General features: G+C 35.8%; 1 protein-coding gene across 1 annotated transcript; it reads right to left on the reverse strand.

Moving 5' to 3' along the window:
* Positions 1–93: 93 nt before the first annotated feature.
* LOC124355077 (nuclear pore membrane glycoprotein 210-like) lies at positions 94–23,292 on the reverse strand. The gene is given in 8 exon segments (XM_046806006.1): positions 94–348; positions 350–1,649; positions 4,519–4,806; positions 5,371–5,672; positions 10,350–10,490; positions 12,219–12,424; positions 18,690–18,961; positions 23,039–23,292. Coding segments are annotated over 8 exon segments (2,919 nt in total). The 5' UTR covers positions 23,209–23,292; the 3' UTR covers positions 94–108.
* Between the last annotated feature and the right edge of the window lie 1,237 nt (positions 23,293–24,529).

Genomic DNA, 24,529 nt, shown 5'->3' on the forward strand with positions numbered 1-24,529 from the left:
ACTAGTCAACACTAAGTTATAAGTACAAAATGAAAATTAACAAGTAGGGATATAGGTTGTCAGTATAGTAAGTTACCATTTCCTTACAGGTAAATTTGAATAACATGTTTAAATAATACTTACTTCAATTTCCACAACAGGAGACTTGTATGACAAACACAGATCGAAAAGTGTCAATTGCAGATGTCCATCGGTTTTTGGAATAACTTCAACAGATTTTGAACTGTCCTCATAGCGCACGTCAGCAATGTCCAGAGAACTCTGATAGACTCTGTAGAACCCTGACCCCTGAGTAACTTTAAGCACAACTTTGTTATTTGGATGGTTAAAGACTGTTGCTCGGTCCGGGTGTGACAGAGGAGGCATTCACAAGAACAATTGTCAGAGAGTTGGATATCACAGGACTGATTATCTCTTTCAAATCATTTAAAATACCAAAAACTGGGTGTTCAGGAATGATCAGTAAGCGACTGAGTAACTGCAACCTGTAGTTAACCACAGTTCCTTCCACTGTCAGTGTCCCAGTTCGATTTTTCGGGTGGATGTACTGATAATGTTCTAGAGGGATTAAGTAGTTGTATTCTTTTTTGTCTTCTAGTATTACAACACCGTCATATTGAATGTAGCCCAAAGACTTACTCGACAGAGTCCAATCAATGTGGAGACTCGTTGCGTTATCGAAAACTCTACCCTTGTGGTCAGTTATTGTGACCAAAATTTTAATTGGCTCGTAGGTGAGAGCAACAATCCGAGATGAATCAGTACTGTAAGGGCAAGTAGAATTGGGAAGTATCTCGGGAGAGAAGGATATGAACCGTGGTTTAGCACAGATTACTTTTACACATGACGAACTCTCTGTATGTTTGAAGTTTCCGTTTGATGCACTGTTTTTAATGGTTAAAATCACATTGGATTCTCCCAGTTCTTTACACATAACTGAGTAGACATAGAACTCCGACGGTGTGCTACTGGTGACCTCTTCCACTGTAACTGCAGGAGAATCGGAGGCAACAGACCGCTTGTGTTCTGCTGGCCTACCTTGCCAAACTCGTGGACCTCCCTTCCACACAATATGTCTAGATGTGCCTAAAGCGAGGACTGTGACCATTTTTTCTGGGTGCATCACTTCTACAGGACTGAAAGACGCCACTACAGTGCTCGCTTCCAACAAAACACTACCACTTTTATAGGAAATCTTCACTTTTGATGTTCCCAATGTTCTTCCGACGACAGCTACCGTTGCACAAGCTTTATCCTGTGGTTTGGTGTGATCTGTGACGTTCTGATAGAAGTTTGCATTTGAAATTTCAACCTTAAATTGAATCTCTTGGCAGTGTGTGAAGTGGACTCTCTTCAAATTTCCATTTTCATCTGCTGTGTCTGCATACAAAACGATATTGAGGATAATAGGTTTGTGAACCGGAGCTTCTAGAATATGACTGAGGATTTCCATGTGTGAAGGTGGCAGAACGTCAATACGAGATGTGGCTCTGATTGCAGGATTTCTCGGCATGGAGACGATGACACTGGTCTCCCCGAGTTTGTTACACTTGACAACACCAGACTGAGACACAGTCACCACTGAGATGTTGTTTGACCGCCAGCTGTAACTACCATCTCCCCCACTCGCTGTCAGCTCTAACTCATACCTGAAAAATTACACAAATCTATTTATATTGAAACAAATTTTATGCTAAGCAGTAAAGGTAATTGAAAAACCAAAAGTTTATATTTCCCCATTGTTTGGCTTTTTTGTGTTTATGACATGAAACCTGCATTGATGAAATTGTTATAAATTCACTTAACTCACCAATTGGTCATATTTGAATGTTGAATTTTGGAAGTCTTATTTCCAAGGCTGATCAATAAATTATTATGAATTCTAATATTACTTCTACATATTTGTAACTAATAATACATTCAATTACATATTATTATTAGTGAAGTAAACATTTTGTAGTTGGCTTAGCAAATTTTTACTTTTATAATAATTGTACAAAAAATTTGTTTATAATAGAAAAGGGACAACACAAAAAACCTGTTCTAATTCAATATTGATACCAAAAATGTGGTCTCAATTCTTATTTCTGAATTCAAAACTGATACCTTGTTATTTCTAACATTTATAATAATATAATATAACATAACACACTAAATAATTTTTTTTTTTTTTTCAATTTCAAACCACTCTTAACCACTAAAACAACTTTAACCCTTATAATGTCAGTATATCTTTTCACGACTTCCAGCAAACGGCACAATGTAAAAAAAAAAAAAATTAAATGTGTAAAGTTCATTTTTATTTTTACTTTCTATAATTATGGTAAGTATAAAAAAGTAAAAATTTTAAAATTATAAAGTCACTGTACTCAGGATCGTCAATGTTACGAGACATGTTATTTATCACTAATAATGAACACGGTACTTTGGAATTATACCGACCACACCCAGACATGAATCGTTATTTGACATTTTGCTTCTACTGATTACTAGATTAGCGTAGAAACAATATTTCGTCAATATAAAACAGGAATTGTCTTATCGCAAACCCCTCCCCATCCTCAGACAGAGGTCAAAGTCGAGCGGTCTAGTAGATAACGTGATTGCAGAGTCTCGCCGCCCGTTCAGCTGGTGCGTCGCTTTGTTGTACTTCCGTGTTTTACCTCTACATTTCTCCAAACAAAAAAATTCAATAAAAATAAACATGATCAAACTAAAACTAAACTCTTTATTGAAAAAACACTAAAAACTTGTTTTTATTCTTGATCATACTCCGCAACCCAAAATGCAAGTGCCATGCCTTCTCGCTGATGTCAACGAAAGAAAAAACATCCCTCGAGATAGTACCTATCAGTAAAATATCAAATTCTAGAGGATCTGATCAGAAATATAAATTGAATTGTAATGGAAAGGCAATTATGTACCGTGCAAGTCATGTGATGCCGTGTGGCCTGTCGTAATCGGGATTCTCGAGAAAGATAAGATAACAGCGACAACAATACCGATCACAATGCCTGGAAATGCTTGTAAGTTTGTAAATTAAAGAGTTGTTTTTTCGTTCTATCATGTTTGTTTAGCTATAAATTTATATGTTTGTGTTCTTCATACTGGTGTAGTCGGTGTAATCCCAAAGTACCTGAACACTAAATAGGTGACACTAAACACTAAAATGATACTAAAAACACTAAATGAATACTAAAACTAAGATATCAATACTTTTAGCAAATAAATAAAAACCATATAAACAGAAAACACGACGAAGGAAACCGACTCAGCGATGGTTAGACACGCACTACCGGAACCCAAACTGCAAACAAAAGCGCGCGCACTGTACGGCGTCTGTGCCGTGTGACGGGGAGATTATCTAGACACCGCGTCTATTGTTTCAAACAATGTAACGCGACAGCTATATTTTGACGCTTGACATAGGTCAATAACCCACACACATGGTTGACGCATACCGTTAGTGACATTGATCGGATTTAAAAGGAACTTAAATTTGCTATAGACGCAGTTTTGTGTCGATGCGCCGTACCGCGTCTTTGCCATTTGGAGATAGTTTGTCTATGCGCCATACGGCGTCTGTGACGTTATAAGGGTTAAGATGTAAACATACATATATTTTCATAAGGCACATGTATATGTATAACTATATAAATGACAAGATAAGCAAAAATTAAAGATTGTCTGATAGTTTACCACCAAACAGCAGACACAGCAATAAAATCACACAGAAAATAAAAACTACAAGTTAAATATTATATACAGAATTACCATAATTTGTTAATAGTAGGTAATTTTCGTACTGCTGATCGATCAGCTGTCAGGTCTGACTAGACATGTTCCGATGCACTTATTTAAAGATATGGTAGATTCGAGATTCAGCTTCCTTACATCACTAGCCGCAAAAAAAGGAAACACTCAGTAATACCATTTAATAGAAAATTTATACAGAAACCAAATTTATCTAACCTTTCAAATTCTACTTAGTGACAACTAATGCAATGTGTGTTCGGTTTATATAATAGCTATATGTCCTTTTAAACCTTACATTTTAAAATGAGTGATGAAATAAATTTTGTTTTTCTTTTGTAATAAGAGAATTATTAATTCTAAGAGTGGGTCTAAGACTGAAAACAACTACTTTATAAATAATTGATAATACATATACAATTTGGGTACTCAACTGCAATATGGACTTCTTTTTACAATTTTATATTATAAAAAAAAAAACATTTTCTTTCTAAAGGTTGTTTGTGTTTTAAATACTTTATTTAATACCGTTGAAGACATTTAGGTAAAATTCTGTGACTTTCCAACCACTTCTGTTGATTTGATTCGTTATTTGAAAGTAACATTGGTATAAGATTTGAGCAAGATTTTTTGGTATTGAGTATATCGGAATTGAATATCACTAATTTATATGTTTTGCTCTTTACACTTTAAAATATTTCACTTATTCTTCCAATTTTTCCAACAAAATTGTAAAAGAAAAATATTAGTAACTATTGTGCTTACTTTGTCAAGCTTGGATCCCACGGAACTACAACATGCCTGGGTGTAACCATGAGCCTGGGATAGATCAACATGTCCTCTTGAGCAGAAATGACAGGTTTGAACTTGACTTCTGCACCTCCGATGGCACGAACAGACTCTAGTGTTGCTGTTACTGGGACAGTGCCAACTTTGATGGTGGTGCCATCGATTACTGTGCCATTACGGGTCATGCTGTACACTCGAAAATATTCCTCAGACACCATCGATCTCACTGACACTGCATCTCCGATGTGAATCCGATGGTTGTTTCTGGAAAATTTAAGATTGCATATAAACAATAAACAGTTGATGTATTCCCTCAAACTCCTGTTATCATTCAAAATTCCTAACAGTTTGAAATTTTATTTTTAATAGGATGTAAATTTGTTAAGATTGTAAAAACTTGTTATGGACTTCATGAATGAAAATTTCAAATTATTTATAAATATTTATTTTATTTTTATATAGATTTACATTTAAAGTCCACTCACCACTAACGTTTTTTTTTTATTTACATCGGGAAATTTTAATTTTTAACAAAAGTGTGCTTCTTAAAAAGAGAAAGTGAACTGTCAGAAGTTGTATAACTGTTACTTAGATAATATCCTAAATAATTTTATAACATATAATGAAACATTCTAAACACTAGTAAGTTCTAAAATCTCAATTTGCATAATTTTCATTATTGACTAAATAAAACAGATTAGAATTGGTAACGCCAAATAAAAAAAAAGAAAAGATGAAAAATGAAGAAATCGAAGATAAAAGGAGTCAAGAAAATGAAATCTGGGAAAAAACCTACAGTAGAATTGCGACAATGGTCGATTGCAATACCTGTCAAAGACCTGGACCTGTATTGAACACGGCTCATCAACAGTGATTGCCCAGTTATTGTGTGGCAGCAGGAACAGGCGCAGGTAGGCAGGTTGAGTGACAACAACTGAAGCAGCAGGTAACTTGACTCCCGGACCTGCCCCCTCACCGTGGCGGTCACGCAGCACAACGCGGCTCTGACCCTGGCTTACACCACGCACTACTGATACTATGCGATCCACAATAATAACTTCTGTGTCCTCCACATCCAGAGCGTACTGGGACGATGGCAGTGGGATCTCGTCCAGCCGCCCGTGTTGCATCTATCAACATAATAAGAATACATATTTGCCACAAGTAACAAGTCAACCAAATAATAGTGCTTACTGCAAAAGTCTCACACATAATGATTTTCTAAGCAATGTAATTCTGAATGTTTTTGCAAGTTATTGAAAATGTTTCAAAACTGAGTAATCCACAGTATTCTTTAAACACTACAAGGCACTACATAATAAAAATTCTTTACAAAAATCTGGTTCATTAATATAATAACAGGAACAATGAATGTCACCATGGGTGTGGGGAGATAAAAAGATACCTATCTATTATTAATAAATATTTCAGTATTATTACTGAACATTGTTCTTCAAATTAGCTGTTCAGGAAATGTATAACCAGTCCAAACTGGTAATGACATTATTTCATATACTCTAATACATCAATATGAGGTCTGTCCAAAAAGTATCCGACCGCCGACCAGTAGGTGACCGCGGCGTAACCAACCGGCTCGAACTGGTTATTGGAGGGGAGGGGCAAGCCTACTCCTTCCCATATTAGGCATTGAATACGATCCGGTCACTTAGTGAGTCACAGCGCTCTGTTCCGTACAGTATTGCCATGTGTGTGCATCGCATTTCAATATGACTGAACGTGTTGAGCAGCGCATTTGCATTAAATTTTACCAAAAACTTGGCCATTCAGGCTATTCAGCATCAGAGACGATTACTATGATACGGAAGGTTTATGGTGACGTGTCTATGGGCGATACATAAATAAAAGAGTGGTTTAAGCGGTTTAAAAATGGCCGCATATCAGTGGAGAGAGATGACCGATCTGGCAGGCCTTCAACGGCCAGAAACACTGAAAATGTTGAACGTGTTCGTGCAGCAATTAATGAAAACCGTCGATTGACTGTCTGAGAGCTGGAAGAAGATTTAGGAATACCAAAATCGTAAGTTTGTAACATTTTACACAAAGATTTAAAAATGAACCGTGTTTCAGCAAAATTTGTTCCTTGGCAGCTGACAGAAGACAAAAAGAACTGTCGACTTGAAATCCCAAAGGACAATTTGGATTTGATAAAAAGTGACCTAGGGCTATTTAAAAAAGTTATTACTGGTGATGAGTCATGGCTTTATGTCTACGACCCTGAAACAAAGGCTCAATCTTCACAGTGGAAAACTCGCGAAGAGCAACGGCCGAAAAAAGCAAGACAAAGTCGAAGCAATGTCAAGACAATGCTGACAGTTTTTTTTTGACCAGGACGGCGTTGTTCATCACGAATATGCTCCAAGAGGCCAGACAGTGTATAAGGAGTATTATCTTGAGGTCCTAAGGCGGCTACAAGATGCAGTGCGAAGGAAACGACCTGAACTGTGGACAAGCCGTTACTGGATCCTGCACCACGACAACGCGCCAGCTCATTTCTCAAATTTTATTCAGTGTTTTTTGGTCAAATACGACATCAACCAACTACGACAGCCTCCCTACAGTCCTGACATAGCTCCTTGTGACTTCTGGCTATTTCCTAAATTAAAAATTCCTTTGAAAGGAAAAAGATTTGACGATGTTGAACAAATAAAACAAAATGCGACGAAGGACCTGTTAGCCATTCCGCAAAATGAATTTAAGGAGTGTTTCCGGAATTGGGAGGAGCGTTGGAATAAGGTAGTGGCTTGTGGAGGGGAGTACTTTGAATGGGACCAGATCGCCGTTGCCGCCGATTAACGTCAGTTCATGCCAGACGTCAAGGTCAGATACTTTTTGGACACACCTCGTAGATCAAACAAAACTATTCTCTGAATGAAATATATGTGAATGTCATTTATTGTACATTGTATGTGTTAAAATTGTAACATTTCGTATAATATACACAAAAGATTAAAAAATTAATTTATAAATGAACAATTAACTTTTTACGATCATCAAATCATAAACACACCAGAAGACACATATTGTTTATACATTCACTATTCCTGGTAAGATTCTTCAACCACGTAAAATCAATTTTTAGTATCATGTATTGATTTTGAACAGTTCATAGTTTAACCAGTTTCATTTAGGAATAAACATTTTTATTATTATTAATGGTCCTACGCACAACAAAAATTGCATGTGAGGAAAAACCACTAACATAATAGTTTATAATATTATAAAATGCTCATAGTAATGTTTGAACATAAACGTAAAGTAAGATACATTAGATTCTTTATAGTCTTGTCACTTCACCTGAATTAATTTCCAAACTAACACTGTTGTACTATGTTATGCAATGAAAATCGTCTTCTGATTAATATTGGTGAGAATGTCAGATAGTGTTCAAGAAAATTTAATTGTCATTTTTTTATTTTTTACAACCAGATCTCGACAAATTGATAAGGCCTGATTTGACAAATTTTGGAATGAAGAGATTACAACAATACAATTTGTTAATATTAATACAAAATATTGATGAGCATTTTGTTATAGGTAGACCGTTTACAAAAAGACCCTGAATGATTTGAGTTCACGCAGGGTCGGGTAAATACTCCTCCGACGCTGTATGCTGCCCTCTCCCAGTATCCCCACCAGTGCTCGGCATTCGCTTTATCTGATCATCTGATTGATCCGGTTCAGTCGGTCTCATTCACTGCTTCGATTCGTTAAGTTGAACCGGTCAGTACAGAGTTACTGAGCCTTCCCACTAGAGCATGCTATACCGGTCATGTTGACCAAACAAAATGAACGAAAGAAGACTGAATGTAATAACCGAGTGAACGAAAGGATCCGCTTGTAAAAAAGTGTTCGAATAGAGGAAGGAACATCATGCTGTACAGTGAATAGATAGATACATAACAATAAATGTATTATTTCAGGAATCTAGTCAATGTAAATAGATCTATTAAAACTGGCAAAAAATGTAACAGTAAGGTACCAGATACATTACTAAATATTTTAAATGTTAATATTATAAATATTATAAAGTAATAATGAAATAATGTTGATACATACAAACTCATTTGGATTGTATAACTATTTACATTGTGTATTGGACTCTGCTGACAAGTTGGTATAACTTAGCAGAACTAGTAATGTATAAATTATGTATAAATAAATAAAATAAAATAAATACTTATAATCAATAGACTTAAATATTGATATGCCTTTGATTTATCATAAGTAAGGTTATTCCCTTACAAATGTTTTAAATAAATTACTAAATGTTAAACAGACATTGCTGGTTTGAAAATAATTTATTTTTATAAATAACAAGATATTTTATTTCCAACCGATTAACTTCCACCACCACTTTTCATAACACCCAGACTCCCTATTCCCCCAATTGAGTTATATGATTACGGTTTTATTCTTAATCGGTTAGCAGTGAACGAAAGGAATGACTGAACAATCTTGGGGACCTAGTGTAACCTAACGCATAGCTTTAGATAGTTCCATATGATGTTAAGCTATTTTTCATGGATAAGGGTTTTAAGAGGAACTTAATTATAATATTGTAAGTTGTAACGATCATTACAAATAATATATCTGATTTGAAAAAAATATTAAATTTATTCAGTTGGCAGGAAAAAGTGAACGAAACGTTCGAGGTGAACGGGTCTTTTGAAACACTGATCCGGATCACTCGTTCACTTGACTGACCCGTTCGAATTGAACGGGTCAAGAACGAACGACACATCTCTATTGGCCACTGCCAATGCGCGGGTAACCTCACAACAAAATGTCTATGGCTACAATAATCTGTTCAATTAATATTTTACGCTTAGACTGAGACACTTGAATGTGCCTACACACAAAAATATAATATAGTTATAGAACAGTTAAAGTAGCTGCAGTGTAAACAAAACTGTACAAGCGAAACACGATCCACACAGCTGATAAACCGATACAAGAAGGTGCTGGTCCCACTCCCCACCACACCCCCCCCTCCCGCAAAGGAGCTCCTCCTGCGCGGTACTGCTCAAAAATTTGCTTCTGCGCAGGTTTCCTTGCGAGTGTATATCTTTAGATTGGTATCACTAAGAAATGTTCAAAAGGTGTATTGCTCTTGAAATCTTGTAAATTAATGAATTGTTCTCTTCATTCCTATGAATAAAATTTTAAATGTTCATAATGATGATGAAATGCACAGTAAAACCAGTTTTTCAAATTAAGCTAACTGTTACATACTTTTTTTAAGAACACGTTAACAAACTTAACTATTGCTGAAGCCAAGTCACAGATAGCAGCCTACAATGGGAGAATTTGACTGCTGATCCCTCTGCAATCATTCCTTACCATCCCCTGCTCCCATCAAGGTCCCTATAACTAACTAACTAACTAACTGCATACATCTTTTTATGACTGTCTTCTTTTCCTACTAATTAATTTAATTCCATCAATCTCACTCACAAACTAACTGAATGAAAGCTAAATTTTGTTCTGATAACCACTTACCTGTCCTTATCATAACTGTGTTAATAAATATTTTGTAATAGTATGTATCAAGACGACCTATGCAGGAGTCAGTGTGCATATGTTGGCCCATTTCCTCCGACATGACTTTTATTATCAAACTAATAAAAATGCACTGTAATAAATTTTACATTTTCTTTTCTGTTTATAATTGGGTCTAAATTTTGTAAATAAAATTAATTATTTAATCACCCATTTTGATTACACGCTGTACAGCAAAATCATTTTGTATAAGCTCCGAGAGCGAAACTGTTACAACTAGTCGTTACCTGTAAGAGCCGGAACTTGACAGTGTCACCAGCCAGGATGTGAGTGTCCGGCGGGTCCAAGAGCAGGTTGGCCACCACGGTAAGCACCACTTCTATCTTGGGCACCTTGTTATATTCTGGATGAGGTAACTGAACGGATACCTGAAATCATTATCTGAGTATTCCTCTCTTTCTCTCACATAGAATAACTAACAGCAAAGCTAGATAGTGTGCTTGAAGTGAAGTGGTCAAAGAAACCCAACTTAAATTGTAGAAGAATCCAAGACCCTATTTTGTGACATTCAGCTGTTTATACACTGCTGCATGTCAGACAAAATTTCAACATTCATAAAAGAGGAGAACCTCAATCATTTGAATATTTATAGGCATAAAAAACTAAATACTATGTTTTTCAATTATTTTTAACAAAACACTTGACTGGTTAATTAATCACCCTTACGACTTGATAAATGAATATCTAGAAGACAACACCTGTATTGATTTTTAAATATAATTTATTTATTCCAATTAAGTGGAGCATTCTTTTTAACTGATTTGTGTTTAGTTTAGTTAACGTTTTAAGTAATGTAATGCTTAGCTACTAAATTACTTAGTAGCATATTTATAGCTTTTAATTTATTGATAATGCATATTTCTTTTAAAAGATCAATAGCAATATTCTTGATTCTTGATTCATACATATATGATAGGATAGGGCAAAGTTGTACAATTTTTTTTATGTTTATGAAGCACTATCTAACACCTATATTTTTTGAAAAAAATAAACAATAAAAATAATTTATTATTATTCTGTAAAATATTCCGACCACACCCAGACATGAATCGTTTATTTCACATTTCGTTTCTACTGATTACTAGATTAGCGTAGAAATAATAGTTCGTCAATATAAAACAGGAATTGTCTTATCGCAAACACGTCCCCATCCTCAGACAGAGGTCAAAGTCGAGCGTCTAGTAGATAACGTGATTGCAGAGTCTCGCCGCCCGTTCAGCTGGTGCATCGCTTTGTTGTACAATTCCGTGTTTTACCTCTACATTTCTCCAAACACAAAAATTCAACAAAAACAAACATTTACCAAACTAAACTTTTTATTAAAAAAACACTCAAAACTTGTTTTTATTCTTGATCACATTCCGCCACCCAAAATGCGAGTGCCTCCGGCCATCAGCGCGGGTTTCGACAGCACCTTCGGTGCTGCCCCGCGCTGATGTCGACGAAAGAAAAACATCCCTCGAGATAGTACCTATCAGTAAAATATCAAATTCTAGAGGGGCTAATCAGAAATATAAATTGAATTGTAATGGAAAGGCAATGATGTACCGTGCAAATCACGTGATGCCGCGCGGCCTGCCGTAATCAGGATTCTCGAGAAAGATAAGATAACAGCGACAACAATACCGATCACAATACCTGGAAATGCTTGTAAGTTTGTAATTTTGTAATTGAAGAGTTGTTTTTTCGTTCTATCATGTTTGTTTCTATAAATTTCTATTTTTGTGTTCTTCATACTGGGGTGGTCGGTATAATCCCAAAGTACCTAATTTATTATTATTCTGTAAAATATTCTAAAATAAATATAATACGTTGTATATGTGTCGATTTACTGCAAGGTATAATAATAGTTCTATGAAAAGCTTACAAATGGCTGAAAAAAACGTGCCAGTACAGAAGCAGACTCCATCGGTTTGCGGGGTTAAAAGAGAATCGGCCTTTCCTTTAACAAAAAAAGTTTGATCTACCCTTTCCCTCCAATAAAATATTATGGTAAGATGAATTCAAGTCCCCATTCCTTGAGAAAAACAGAACACGTACATTATGAAACAGACTACCTCAATGGTTTTTACATAAATTATCTGGCCTCAACTTACTTTAGCAGCTCCAGTTTTAACTCCTTCAATCAACACTTTGTGGCCTCTCAGTCCAAGAGAATCAAACTTGGCAACAGTTGTTGGAGTTTCATATGGTGAGTCAATGAATGTGATGAACCGGAGCACCTGGTTGGCAGACTGAGACTGCGCCAAGTTTTCAATGCTCCACTGAAACTCAACACCTTCCAGCGTTGTGAACTTGTTTCCTAAAATGACACAAAACAAATTATAGGCCCATCATACTGATATGTTGCTATGATCCTACTTCTTTCCAACATCACACTGATGTATAAAAAGTCATCTGATCTGATAAAAAACCTATTCACCGAAGAAATATCTTTTTGATGCTACTATCAAAACACCAAAATAGAAAATAAGTTACCTCCTTAAATGCTATTACCATCAACTATTATAACTAGAAAAAGTGTTCACCAAATAATAGGATTTCCACTGTACATGTATGTGTTGAATGTCTGAAGAACTTTACATAATTTGTATTTAGTTTTGAAATATTATAATGAGCATATCAATGTCTCCACAGCTTCCTAAATAACGATTCTTCGATAATTCTGATATCTTACGGGGTCTGTATAATAAGTAACCGGACTGACTTCAGGAAATTTTTTATTGGCAAAATATGTACAATTTTTCTTTAGAAATCTTCAAAGTAGTCCCCATTGGAGTCGATAACACGCTGATACCGTATTTTCCAATCCCTGAACGCTCCCTGGAAGTCGGCAACCTCGATGTTGTCTAGAGCCCTCGTCGTTGCACGTTGAACGTTTTCCAGAGTCCCGAACCGCGTCCCCTTAAGGTGTCTCTTGATCTTGGGGAACAGAAAGAAGTCCGGTGGTGCCATATCCGGGCTGTAAGGAGGCTGTGGCAACGTTGCCCTCGACTGTTTTGCCAACTGTTCGGTGACGAGCAGGCAGGTGTGCGACGGTGCATTGTCGTGATGGACAATCCACGAATCGGCAATCTCCGAACGGACTCGGTGAACCCGGGCGGTTAGTCGACGGAGCACCTCTCTGTAGTACTGGCCGTTTACAGTTTGACCGGGTGGCACAAACTCTTTGTGAACAATGCCTTTCACGTCAAAGAAAGCAATGAGCTTCACCTTCAAGCAAGCAAGAAAGCAAGAAGTCGACTTCACCTTCAATTTGCTCATGCGCGCTTTTTTCAGTCGTGGTGACGCCGGTGTGTGCCACTCCGAACTCTGCCGCTTCGTCTCAGGATCGTATTCTAAAACCCACGTCTTGTCTCCTGTAATAACGTGGTTGAAAAACTCTGGTTCGGTTTGCAGTCGATCAAGGATTTCCGAAGCGACAGCAACACGACGCTTCTTTTGCTCATCAGTCAGGTGTTTGGGTACCAGCTTCGCGCAGATCTTCCTCATGCCCAGATCGTTCTTAATAATGTTTTGAACGGTCATCTTATCAATTCCGACCTCATCTGCGATAGCCCGAATGCTCAGACGACGATCACTGTTCAACACATCACGCACTTTTTGCACATTTGTGTCTGTGTGACTCGTTGATGGAGGACTGACGCGCTGTTTGTCATGGACGTCATCACGGCCCTCCCGGAAATTTTTGTACCACTGAAACACCTGAGTTCTGGACAGAGCATCCTCACCGTAAGCCTCTTGAATCATTTGAAGAGTTTCCGTGGCCGTTTTCTTGAGTTTGACACAAAATTTAATGTTTAAACGTTGCTTGATCGTACTCTCCATTTTCACTCCGACGGGGTAACTGAACATGCACTCCGCTCTCGCTCGATACTAACTCTCCAAGCGCTTGGAGGCAACTGCTGCAGCCCGGTTCCCTTTCACTAGACCCCCCACCACCACTACAGCACCAGATACAGTTCGAGGACTTTAGCTGTGCGCGTGACCTGGAGTGTGTGGTGATGGGCGGGGAGGGGTGGCGGGGTAGCATTATGCGCTGCGTCCCGAAAACATTTCCTTTGACTCATGGTTAAAACCCTCCTTTCAGGAATCGTATTGACCCATATAACTCATCGCACTCGCTACAATCAGTCTGTTTTGTAACAGTGCTGAGTGTAGCTTGTGTTTCGCTTTTACCGATAATGTCTGTTTGAGTTGAAGTCAAAAGTCAAAGGCCTATTCATAATCAGGCTCGCGAAATTGTGAGTAATGTTTATACATTTATGAAGGAAGAGGCAGACCACCAAACTGTTAAAATTCCGTTGTCAAAGGCTCTCGCCAAAGAAACTGCTGCAGCAACTGGAGTGTCAGAGCGAGTTGTGACTAAAATAAACAGTTAACTTAAACAAGTTGAAGGTTAGTAACATGTGTGAGGCAAGTTTTACTAAAACCGTCAACGACGTAGAATAGTTGACAACTTCCATGTTGAAGAACATCGAATACCGACTGCAAAACTTTTGAGGGAGGCGCTAAGGACAAAATATATTTCCAGGGTTGTGAGAAAAAGTTTTAGGTTGGTATTAAAGGACCTGGAATTACTTGGAGAAGGACGGTAAACAATAGGAAATTATTAATTGAAAAGCTAGAAATCCGAGAGAAGAGGATAACATACTTGAGAGCGTTGAAAAATTACAGGGAACAAGGACGCCCCATTAATTTATTTAGACGAATCTTATATACTATCGTCTCATGTATCTAACCAAACTTGGTCAAATGGCTCAAATGAAGGGTTACACGTGCTGATTTCCAAGGGCGAGAGACTAATAATTATCCATGCGGATGGAGAGAAAGGGTTCTTGCCCAATGCTTTTACATGTTGGAAAGCAAGCAACCATAGTGGGAGACTACCACGACAATGTGAATGGGGACATTTTTATGAAGTGGATAAAGGAAAAAGTGTTACCGAATTTAGAACCAAATTCAGTACTAGTATTCGATAACGCGCCCTACCATAACATACAAATTGATAAAGCTCCTACTTCAAAAAGTAGGAAGCAAGATATGAAGTTGTGGCTTTCAAAAAACGGAATACCATTCTGCGACGATATCTTTTTTATCCTGAACTCTACAAACTTGTGCAGCTATATAAACAAAGGCATGTCCGGTACGCCTTGGACGAAACTGTTCAACTACAGGGTCATGACATCTTACGACTTCCGCCCTACCACCCAGACCTCAATCCCATTGAGTTAATTTGGGCCGAAGTCAACATCATGTCATAAGAAATACATCTTTCACTACGTATCAAGCTAAAGCTCTATGCGAAGACAAGATATCAAGTATGGGGCGCAGAAGAGTGGTCAGTAAAGTGCAAGCACGTAGAGAAAAATCGAAAGGGACTATGCAGCCGCAGAAACCCCAGATTGACAATATTATAGAATCCCTTATTATTATCAGTTGGTTCGGATACAGACAGCAGTGACAGTGACTCAGAAGAGGAGGACAACTTGAGTGGAATTGAAGAACTCCAATGAAAAAAAACAATCATTGTAAGTAACATTTGTTATTAGAAAATTATATTCTAGCATTTGAAAAATTAATTAAATATTATTGAAGTGATTGTAAATTAAATAATAAGAGAATACCAAATAATAACAATAATAGGACTTATCATTGTTTTTCAGTTGTTATATTGTTGTTTAACGTGTTTTTGAAAAATAACGTAAAGTCGTTAAGAGATTCTTGCGCCTTCATCTCAGCGGCTAGCACGTAAACGCAACCCGCCACACAGATAGCGTTCGTTTTTTGAAAGGGTAGTATTAGGGCTGCACGAGCACAGCTAAATTCCTCCAACTGTACTGGTTAGCAGGTGCTTTGACGGAGCGGGGCGGAGGAGTCCGGTTACTTATTATACAGACCCTCTATAAAGGATACAACTAGACAGAATTAATTAACAATCTAAGTATCATAATGACAAGATCTAGAAACGTAAAACCACAAACCTTGTGTTATAATTGTGTATCAACTCAGTAAAAATGAATGTCTATTATTCTGTACAAGGTGCAGTACAGATTAGTTGTTGAATTTACATAACATGGAACTCAAGATAAAGTAAGTTAGTTGGATATCGTTGGTTTCTTTAGTCGGAGAACATATCACTATATGTCAAAATGCCACAGTACATTACTGACTGCACAAGGGCAAAGTATGCACACCTCCTTTGGCCATAAGAGAGAGAGAGAGGGTACCTGCTCCTCCCTCTCATTCATCCCTGTAATTCTCCTTGCTCCTTCAGGAGTATGCCACATTGTTTTTAAGCCTTCTAGATCTTGACAATGAGGAAGCTTTTGAATACATTACCTCTCCAGTGGTGAAAAAGCTATTATTGGACGCTTTTCAGTACATTAGCTTCAGTACCTATTATCTCTATTATTGTATGTTTATTATTGGTTTTTTTTTTTTTTTTTTTTTTTTTTTTTTTTTTTTAATTTTGTTTATTAAAAGTTATAAACTAAATAAAACTGTTTTCCACAGCTAAATTCTTTAACAAAGAAATTTTGTACTGAAAAAAAAAAAAATATTTTACAAATTATGATCCTCATAGAGTTAAAGCAATATATAATATAAAACTACTTGTAGCCGGTAATAACTCTTTTGCAATTTTATTTTCTGTTAAACTATTTCTAAATCTTTGTACACCATATGATATTTTAATACTACTTGTAATAACAATTATGTAAATATGTAGCCTATTTGTGGAGTCACCTGAAAATAAAACCTTTGATTTCAAAAAGACTCACCCCGATGAGTCAGGGTTAATATTCAATGTTCATAAATACCTGAGTATTTTAGAATTTAATTTTAAATCGCGTATCGGAGGAGTAAATGTTTAAATCTTGAGAAATGAGTTGTTTTAACACTAGTAGGTCATTAACAATTAACAGAAATTAGAATGGGGAATTCAAACTTACATTGAATGATTAGGAAATAGAATCAAATAAGTCTAACCCATCTAACCTCAAAAGTTCATAAAATAATCTTTTTAACCTCATAAGTTCAAAAAATAATCTTTACAAGTCAATGATTTGCAAACATTGATATATTATGAAAGTTGGAGAAATCCGGGCATTCATGCCATAGGTCTACAATAGGTTTAAGAAACCGGCTATAATGAAAAAATCCTTGAATTTGACTCTAAAGGAACAACGTTAAACTTGAGACATTTTATGCTCCTCTATTAATCTTAGAATTATGGGAGGTTCTTGATAGGGTCCTGAACTGGAGATCCCATCTGGAAAGGGTTATCGCCAGAGGGAAATGGACTTTAATACAATGCAGACATGTGATAGGTGGGTCTTGAGGACTTAAGCCAAGGCTTTTATTTTTATAATCGTATGGGAAAAAGACAATTAGCATTTTCACAGATGGCCAGGCAGCAATGAAGGCAGACTCTTGTGTGCTGCACTCCAAACTCGTCTGGGATTGCTATCAATTCATTTTTTCCCTTACCAGAATCAACAATGTGACTGTTTGTTGGGTTCCTAGTTATGAGGGGATCTCTGGGAGTGAAAGAGGTGGTGCCCTGGTCAACTTGGGCTCAGCATTCAATATGATGGGACCACAACCATTCTGTGGCATTTCTAGGTGTGAATCCTTTGGGGCTGTCTCGAAATGAATTCACACTGAACATAAGAGAAGTTGGAGAATGCATCCGGGTGTGAGAATAAGCTGAACGGATGCTTTCCCCTAGGGTGGCATGTGACCTTCTCTCACTAAGTAGATAGGTGTCTTCTCAAGTTATGGATCTGATTACGTGACATGGTCATCTGAGGAAGCATCTTCAAAGATTCGGTATCTTCAGGATGATCCGCTCCTTAGAATGTGTGACAAGCAGGACGAAACTGCTGAGCACCTGCTCTTTGACTGTCCTGTAATAGCAAGAAATCGGCACGCAATCTTTGGTAGTTTGGACCAGGGTGGCGAATTTCTCCCAGAAGGACCTGATTGTTTTCGGCGGTTTGTAGAAGTGCTGAATGGTCGGCATCATGGTGTGCTTCCAGAATGCAGAAAAGGCTCTTGAGAGTTTAGGTTTGTAGGTTATGTATGTATACAAACAATAAAATTGTTTTCTATTAAGATGTTATCTTAATGGAGGAAAACACCATTAAAACACACTTTAAGACCTAAGAAAAACAGTACTGGTGCAAAAAGTTGTTACACCCAAAAGTTGTACACCAGACGTATTTTTTTACATTTTTTAATTTAAAAGGATAAATATTGTTGCTAATTTTAATTTAAGTAATTAAACTACTGAGTTTCAATCCTTGTTGGTCTAACACTTAAGCAAAACAGCAAAAGATTTTGTATGAAGCTCATAAACTAAAAAATACCTCATTTTTAGTATTTAAATAACCATTGGGTAAACACCCAATTTATATTTACCTGGCCCACATCACTAACAGACTATAACTAATTTAAAATTATTTCCAACTACCCCAAGATTCTTCAACTATGTGTTAATGTGTATAATGTACACGCATGTGTTTGTGTTTTGACACAGGAAAACAACAACAAAATGATCTTACCTTGGTTATCGTCAGCACGGACCTCAAACATTTCCGGAGCTTCTTCCATAAATAGTTCTCTTGTGGTTGTCACCATATTTAAGGATGTTATAACATCAACTATCACGTCACATCTCAGAACAAAACCTGTTCTGACCTCTTCGGCCAGTACAATCACTGTATTCCTTATTGGCTCTTTTGTAATAGCAGACACAACTGCTTTGATGGAACAATGGTGAACGTCATCAACTTCAATTGGTATAACTTGTACGATGTCAGGCCGAGAGGATGTCCTGAAAAAAGTTATTATATATGTAAAATGTGATGCATGTAAGGAAAAAAACAAAAACGGTGCTAACTAATATTGATAAAATAACATTTTTATTTAGCAGACTACCTGAATATCTGCACAGGAAGAAATGAAAGCTATCTGACTACAGCTAATATGACGAATAACTAACTTATATCATCTATATTAAGTGTAAACACTTTTTATGATATTAAAAACAGTATTTTACTTTTTTATAAGTGACTTGAAAAAGTTTATTCAATATAACATTAACTTTAGAAAACTTAATGAAATTGCTTTAAAAGATTATCTAACTTGTTTTTATTGGTTTCAAGATGTTGGTGCGAAAAACCCCATTATGTGGACAACCATATTCACAAACCCAGCAACTGGTGCTACTACTCAGACAGTAGCAAGCTCATGGAGGCTTGAAACAAAGTTTAAAAAGTGGCATAACAACCGACCTGCTTGCAGATCATCTCTGTGATTATTTGCACAGAAGAGAGATATGGTTTTCTGGAGAGATGCTTTCAACCACTTCTTAAAAGTGGTTAATCATTGCTACTCAAAAATAAATGTATAAATAATTCTACAACTTTCCTATTTTATTTTCTAATTGTTGGTTATGTTCATATTATTTTGTCCTTATTTATGAGTGCTTCCTATTTCATCTACAAATTGTTTGTTTTATTATTATAGTTCCTTTATTATTTATGAGACTGTCACTATGTACATTAAACAAATTATTTTAATTTCAAACATAATTGTTATTATGACCATAATATGTTGATATTGATTCATAGTCTTGCATTCGATATACAAATGTTATGCATCGATGATTATACTAATCGATATAAAAAGCCAGGTCCACTTATTATACTCTGCCTCTCTCTTTTGGTAATTTATCAAAATGTTAAAGAATATTGTTAAAATACGTTCACAGTAATATTTACATACAATGGTAACATTCTTTGCTGCAGTATAATAAACACCCACCTCAATAGAATCATCAATATTCATGATCAACTACCGAAACCAAATAATCTTATGGATATTTTAAACTACATTATAGTTCAGTTGTTTTACATCTAAAAACTTAATCTTATAATAGTTATGTGTATTAGACCTAATTTATAATCAGTGTAACTTTCCTGTAATCAGTAATTTTCCTTTTTACTACAGTGTTACTTTTTATTATCTTGAAGGATAAACATGTCTAAAAGGTAGTGACACAAATAACTCATGTACATCGTCACTGTAATTGCGGCTATTACTCAAACACCATACAAATAGTTTACTTAGTTTGAATTAATTTGGAACAATATTGTTAATCAATAATAGATTAAAAAGTGCTGGCAATAGCTAATTCTAAAAAACCATAATTATGTTATAATGCTATTGTATTCAGTAGTTTAGGTATTTCTAATCGATAAATTGGTACTCTCGATTCGATTTTGGTAATGGCCGCTTCTTCTTCAAATGAGGGGTAGGGTACGATAAGCGGACCCGGTTTTTTATATCGAAATAGGAAAACGATATTACTTAATCATAACCATCGATATAATCAATCAATACCAATTAATTATTTTTAACTATTAAGTTAAATAGTCTATATCAACAGCTGTAAACACTTAAAAATAATACATGAAGGTAATATTTCAATTTTACATAAGTAATTTTTATTATTCAAAATGGCAGTCAATTTTAGAAAACTACACGACATTGCTTTGAAAGATGATAAGACATAAATAAAATATATTGTTTTTGTGGCTTCAACATGTTGGACTCGTGCCGAAAACCCCATTATGTGAAATTTGTGGGAAAGAAACAACTGTGTAACTGTGAGAGGAGCAAATATGTTCTTCTTCAGTTTTCCTAATTTTTGTTATAATAATTTGTTTAATCACTATAAATATTAAATTCATATTTTAATTTAAAACATATGATTGTTATTGTGGACTATAGATACTTTTATATCGATTGATTGTCTAGGATTTGAGATGCGAATATTAGATATCGATGACTACATTCTTCGATATAAAAAAACCGGGTCCGCTTATCGTACTCTACCCCAAATGAGCAACCTATTGTCATGTACTTAATCCTCAAAGGCCTTATGCACATCCTGGGAGTATACCAAGAGATCAGCTTTACAGTTTAAGCAGTTCTAGGCTACAAATCACAGAAAACAACTGATCAAATCCTCGTAAGGGAAATTCATCACCCTTGTCCAGCCTACCAGAGATGCCATAGTGCTACATTGCAAGATAATCAAAGAACAGGTATTCAGCAGATTCCTCCTGCCCGTCACACAATCTACAGAGCGGATCCTCCTGAAGAATGCGACTCTGAAGATGCTTGCTCAGGTGACCAAGTCCCATAATTAAACCCACAACCTGAGAAGAGAGTAATCAATCTATCTATGTAGAGAAGATCAGACACTTCCTAAGAGGAAGTGACAGCAGGATTAATCTACTCTTCCTCAAACCCAGATTCAGTCTTCATCGTCTCTCATGTTCAGTGTGAATCCACTTCAAGACAGCCCCAAAGGACTGACATAGGCCTATTACTATTGCTTACTATAGGCCTACAGCAACATTATTTTCAAGAAATAGGGCATTATCAAATATCAACAAATTTATTGGTTAGAGTATATAGTCATAATCACAATCACATTTGAAATTTGGCAAACAATATTACTTAATTAATCATAACCATTGATATAATCAATCGATGCTGATTAATTATTTTGAACAATTAACTTAAATAATCTATATCAACAGCTGTAAACACTTTCAAATAATACACGTAAGGTAATAGTTCAATTTTACATAAGTATCATTTGATTATTAAAAATGGCAGTCAATTTTAGAAAACTACACGAGATTGCTTTGAAAGATGATAAGATCATGTTTTACGTGGCTTCAACATGTTGGACTCATACCGAAAAACCCATTATGTGAAATTTGCAGGAAAGAAACAACTGTAACTGTGAGAGGAGCAAATATGGTCATCTTCAGTTTTCCTAATTTTGATTATAATAATTTGTTTCATCACTGTAAATATTAAATTCATATTTTAATTTAAAACATATGATTGTTATTGAGGACTAAAGACACTTTTATATCGATTGACAGTCTAGGATTTGAGATGCGAATATTAGGTATCGATGATTACATTCTTCGATATAAAAAGAAGTCCGCTTATCGTACCCTACCCAGGAAAACTCATAAATAATAACAAAATGATAACATAACAAACATTTACAACAGAAAATACTATATATGTGTACCTATTTGCGTTTTCTCCTTGCTAGCAATGATTAATAGCTTTTGATTAAAAGAAGTTGTTGAAAGCATCCTCTCTAGAAAACCGTACTATTCTGTACAAATACCAACATAGATGATCTGAAAGCAGGTCAGCTGACATGCCACTTTTTAAACTTCATTTCACGGTCCTCCACATGCTTTCAACTGTGTTTTGTCTATAAAAGACAATACGTCCATTATATGAAAGTGTTTAAAGTTGATACAAGTTAGTTATTGTTCAAAAATCAGTAACGGTTGGTTGTATCGATAGTTATGATTAAGTAATATGTTCTATTAATATCAATATAAAAACCGGGTCCGCTTATTGTACTCTACCCAATTTATTTGACGTTTTTTAAGCTTTGTCTGAGACGTGTGACATCTTTTTTAAGTATGCCTAAGGTTATAGATGTTGCTTGTTATTTTACTCTTCTGTTTACTGATCTGAGCAGATTTGTATATTTATATACTGTATTTCAACACCACCTACATAGTTAAACAGGTCATTGTGGGCAGTATTTATTTACTTTTATTTATTCCATTCTACAATGTTGAATGATTAGCCTAAATTTAGGACGTAAATCACATCACAAATTATCTAAACATATACAATACATTTACAGTTAAAATATTTTTATTAATTTCCCATACGATAAGCTGTTTTTAAAGGTACAATTCCAGTAGAAGGTAAGTATTTACATAATTTTCCACCAACTTAAATTTGAATTTCTAATGTAGACAACCGGCACGTTTATACATAACCTAGTACCCACCATTTATAACAACCATTTTCAGATACTTCCAATGTGAAGTTTGTTGAGAATCGTTGAAAAAGAGGAAGTAACACTCGAGGTACATTTAGTTTAGCTGGAGTGATCGATGAAATACAAAAGATTACAATAAAATACGATACTATCTTATAATTACACCACCATCGCGCCATTTTCCTAATCAAAACGCACTGCTAGTGCGCAAACCTAACCCTAACCCAAACAAACAACGAAACGAATAATCCAGTAGGCTATGGATGGGCACGAGCTCCTCACGCCTGGAATTTAATGGGGTGATCAGCCGAGGCGGAGAGAAAGAGTGGGGATGGAGGGGCCCCTCCTGCCAACTACAGATAGCCCGTGTATTAGAATAGTGGAATGGGCAGTCCGCGCGTTCTCGCTCTATACTCATCTGAATTTAATTTAGTTCAGCACCTGGCAAACCTATTAAAATGTATCACTGTATTTTCAAACCCCTTTCCGTAGTTTAGTACAGCATACATATATTTAAATTACATTTTCAAAGCTGGATGTTGCAGGATGCAGCACAATTTAATTATTGCAGGCAATCAATGTGACAAGCCTCTTAAAATGTACCACTGCTGTGTTTTTAGCTTCTACTCTGAATTAAACACATTTCAGTAATTTGGTACAACAACATATATATATATATATATATATATATATATATATATATATATATATATATATATATATATTACATTTTTAAAGCTGGATGCTGCAGGACTCAGCGCAATTAAATTTATTTCATTAAACCTTGATTTTACAACGTAATTAATGGCAGGCAATTACTCTTGTCTACATACAAATAAACCAATACAACGGAGTATCGAAAGACCCAAAAAGACGTAAGAAAGTCTAATGTAACAAAGTAACCTCGTTACATTCAGTGGCGTAGCTATAAAACAGACAGAGAAATATATTGCTATTGCTATAAGTTAAAATTTGATCGTAATAATTTGAGGTTACTAAAATATGAATACTTAACAAAGTGTTTCAAATACTAAAGTTCTCAAAAGAAAATACGATAAGATATCAAAGGACATGCCACAGAAAGGAGATATGAGTCAACCAACACTGCAACCCTGCACCTGGCGTAGAAACGCTGGCTTGACTTATCAACTATCCAGCCACTTCCGTTTCATCCCAAATTGGACTGGTCTTCCCTCCAAAATTATAATAGCTCAGAACTAACAATCAATAATTTTCAGAACGTCTCATCGGACAGTAGCAGTGGTGTGGTGTGTGTACTACACACACACACACACACACACACACACACACACACACACACACACACACACACACACACACACACAAAAGTTTCTTTTTTAATCTTTTTTAATACCCTTAGTTTATTACAGCTATTACATAACTCTTATTACAGATTTTGTAGTGTAATTATTAATTTATTTACTGCCAATTAAGGACTCCACATTATAATATGTTGCTTTTGCCCTATTAATTTGAATA

The sequence above is a fragment of the Homalodisca vitripennis genome, chromosome 2, assembly GCF_021130785.1.
Source record: "Homalodisca vitripennis isolate AUS2020 chromosome 2, UT_GWSS_2.1, whole genome shotgun sequence".
Classification (NCBI taxonomy): Eukaryota; Metazoa; Arthropoda; class Insecta; order Hemiptera; family Cicadellidae; genus Homalodisca; species Homalodisca vitripennis.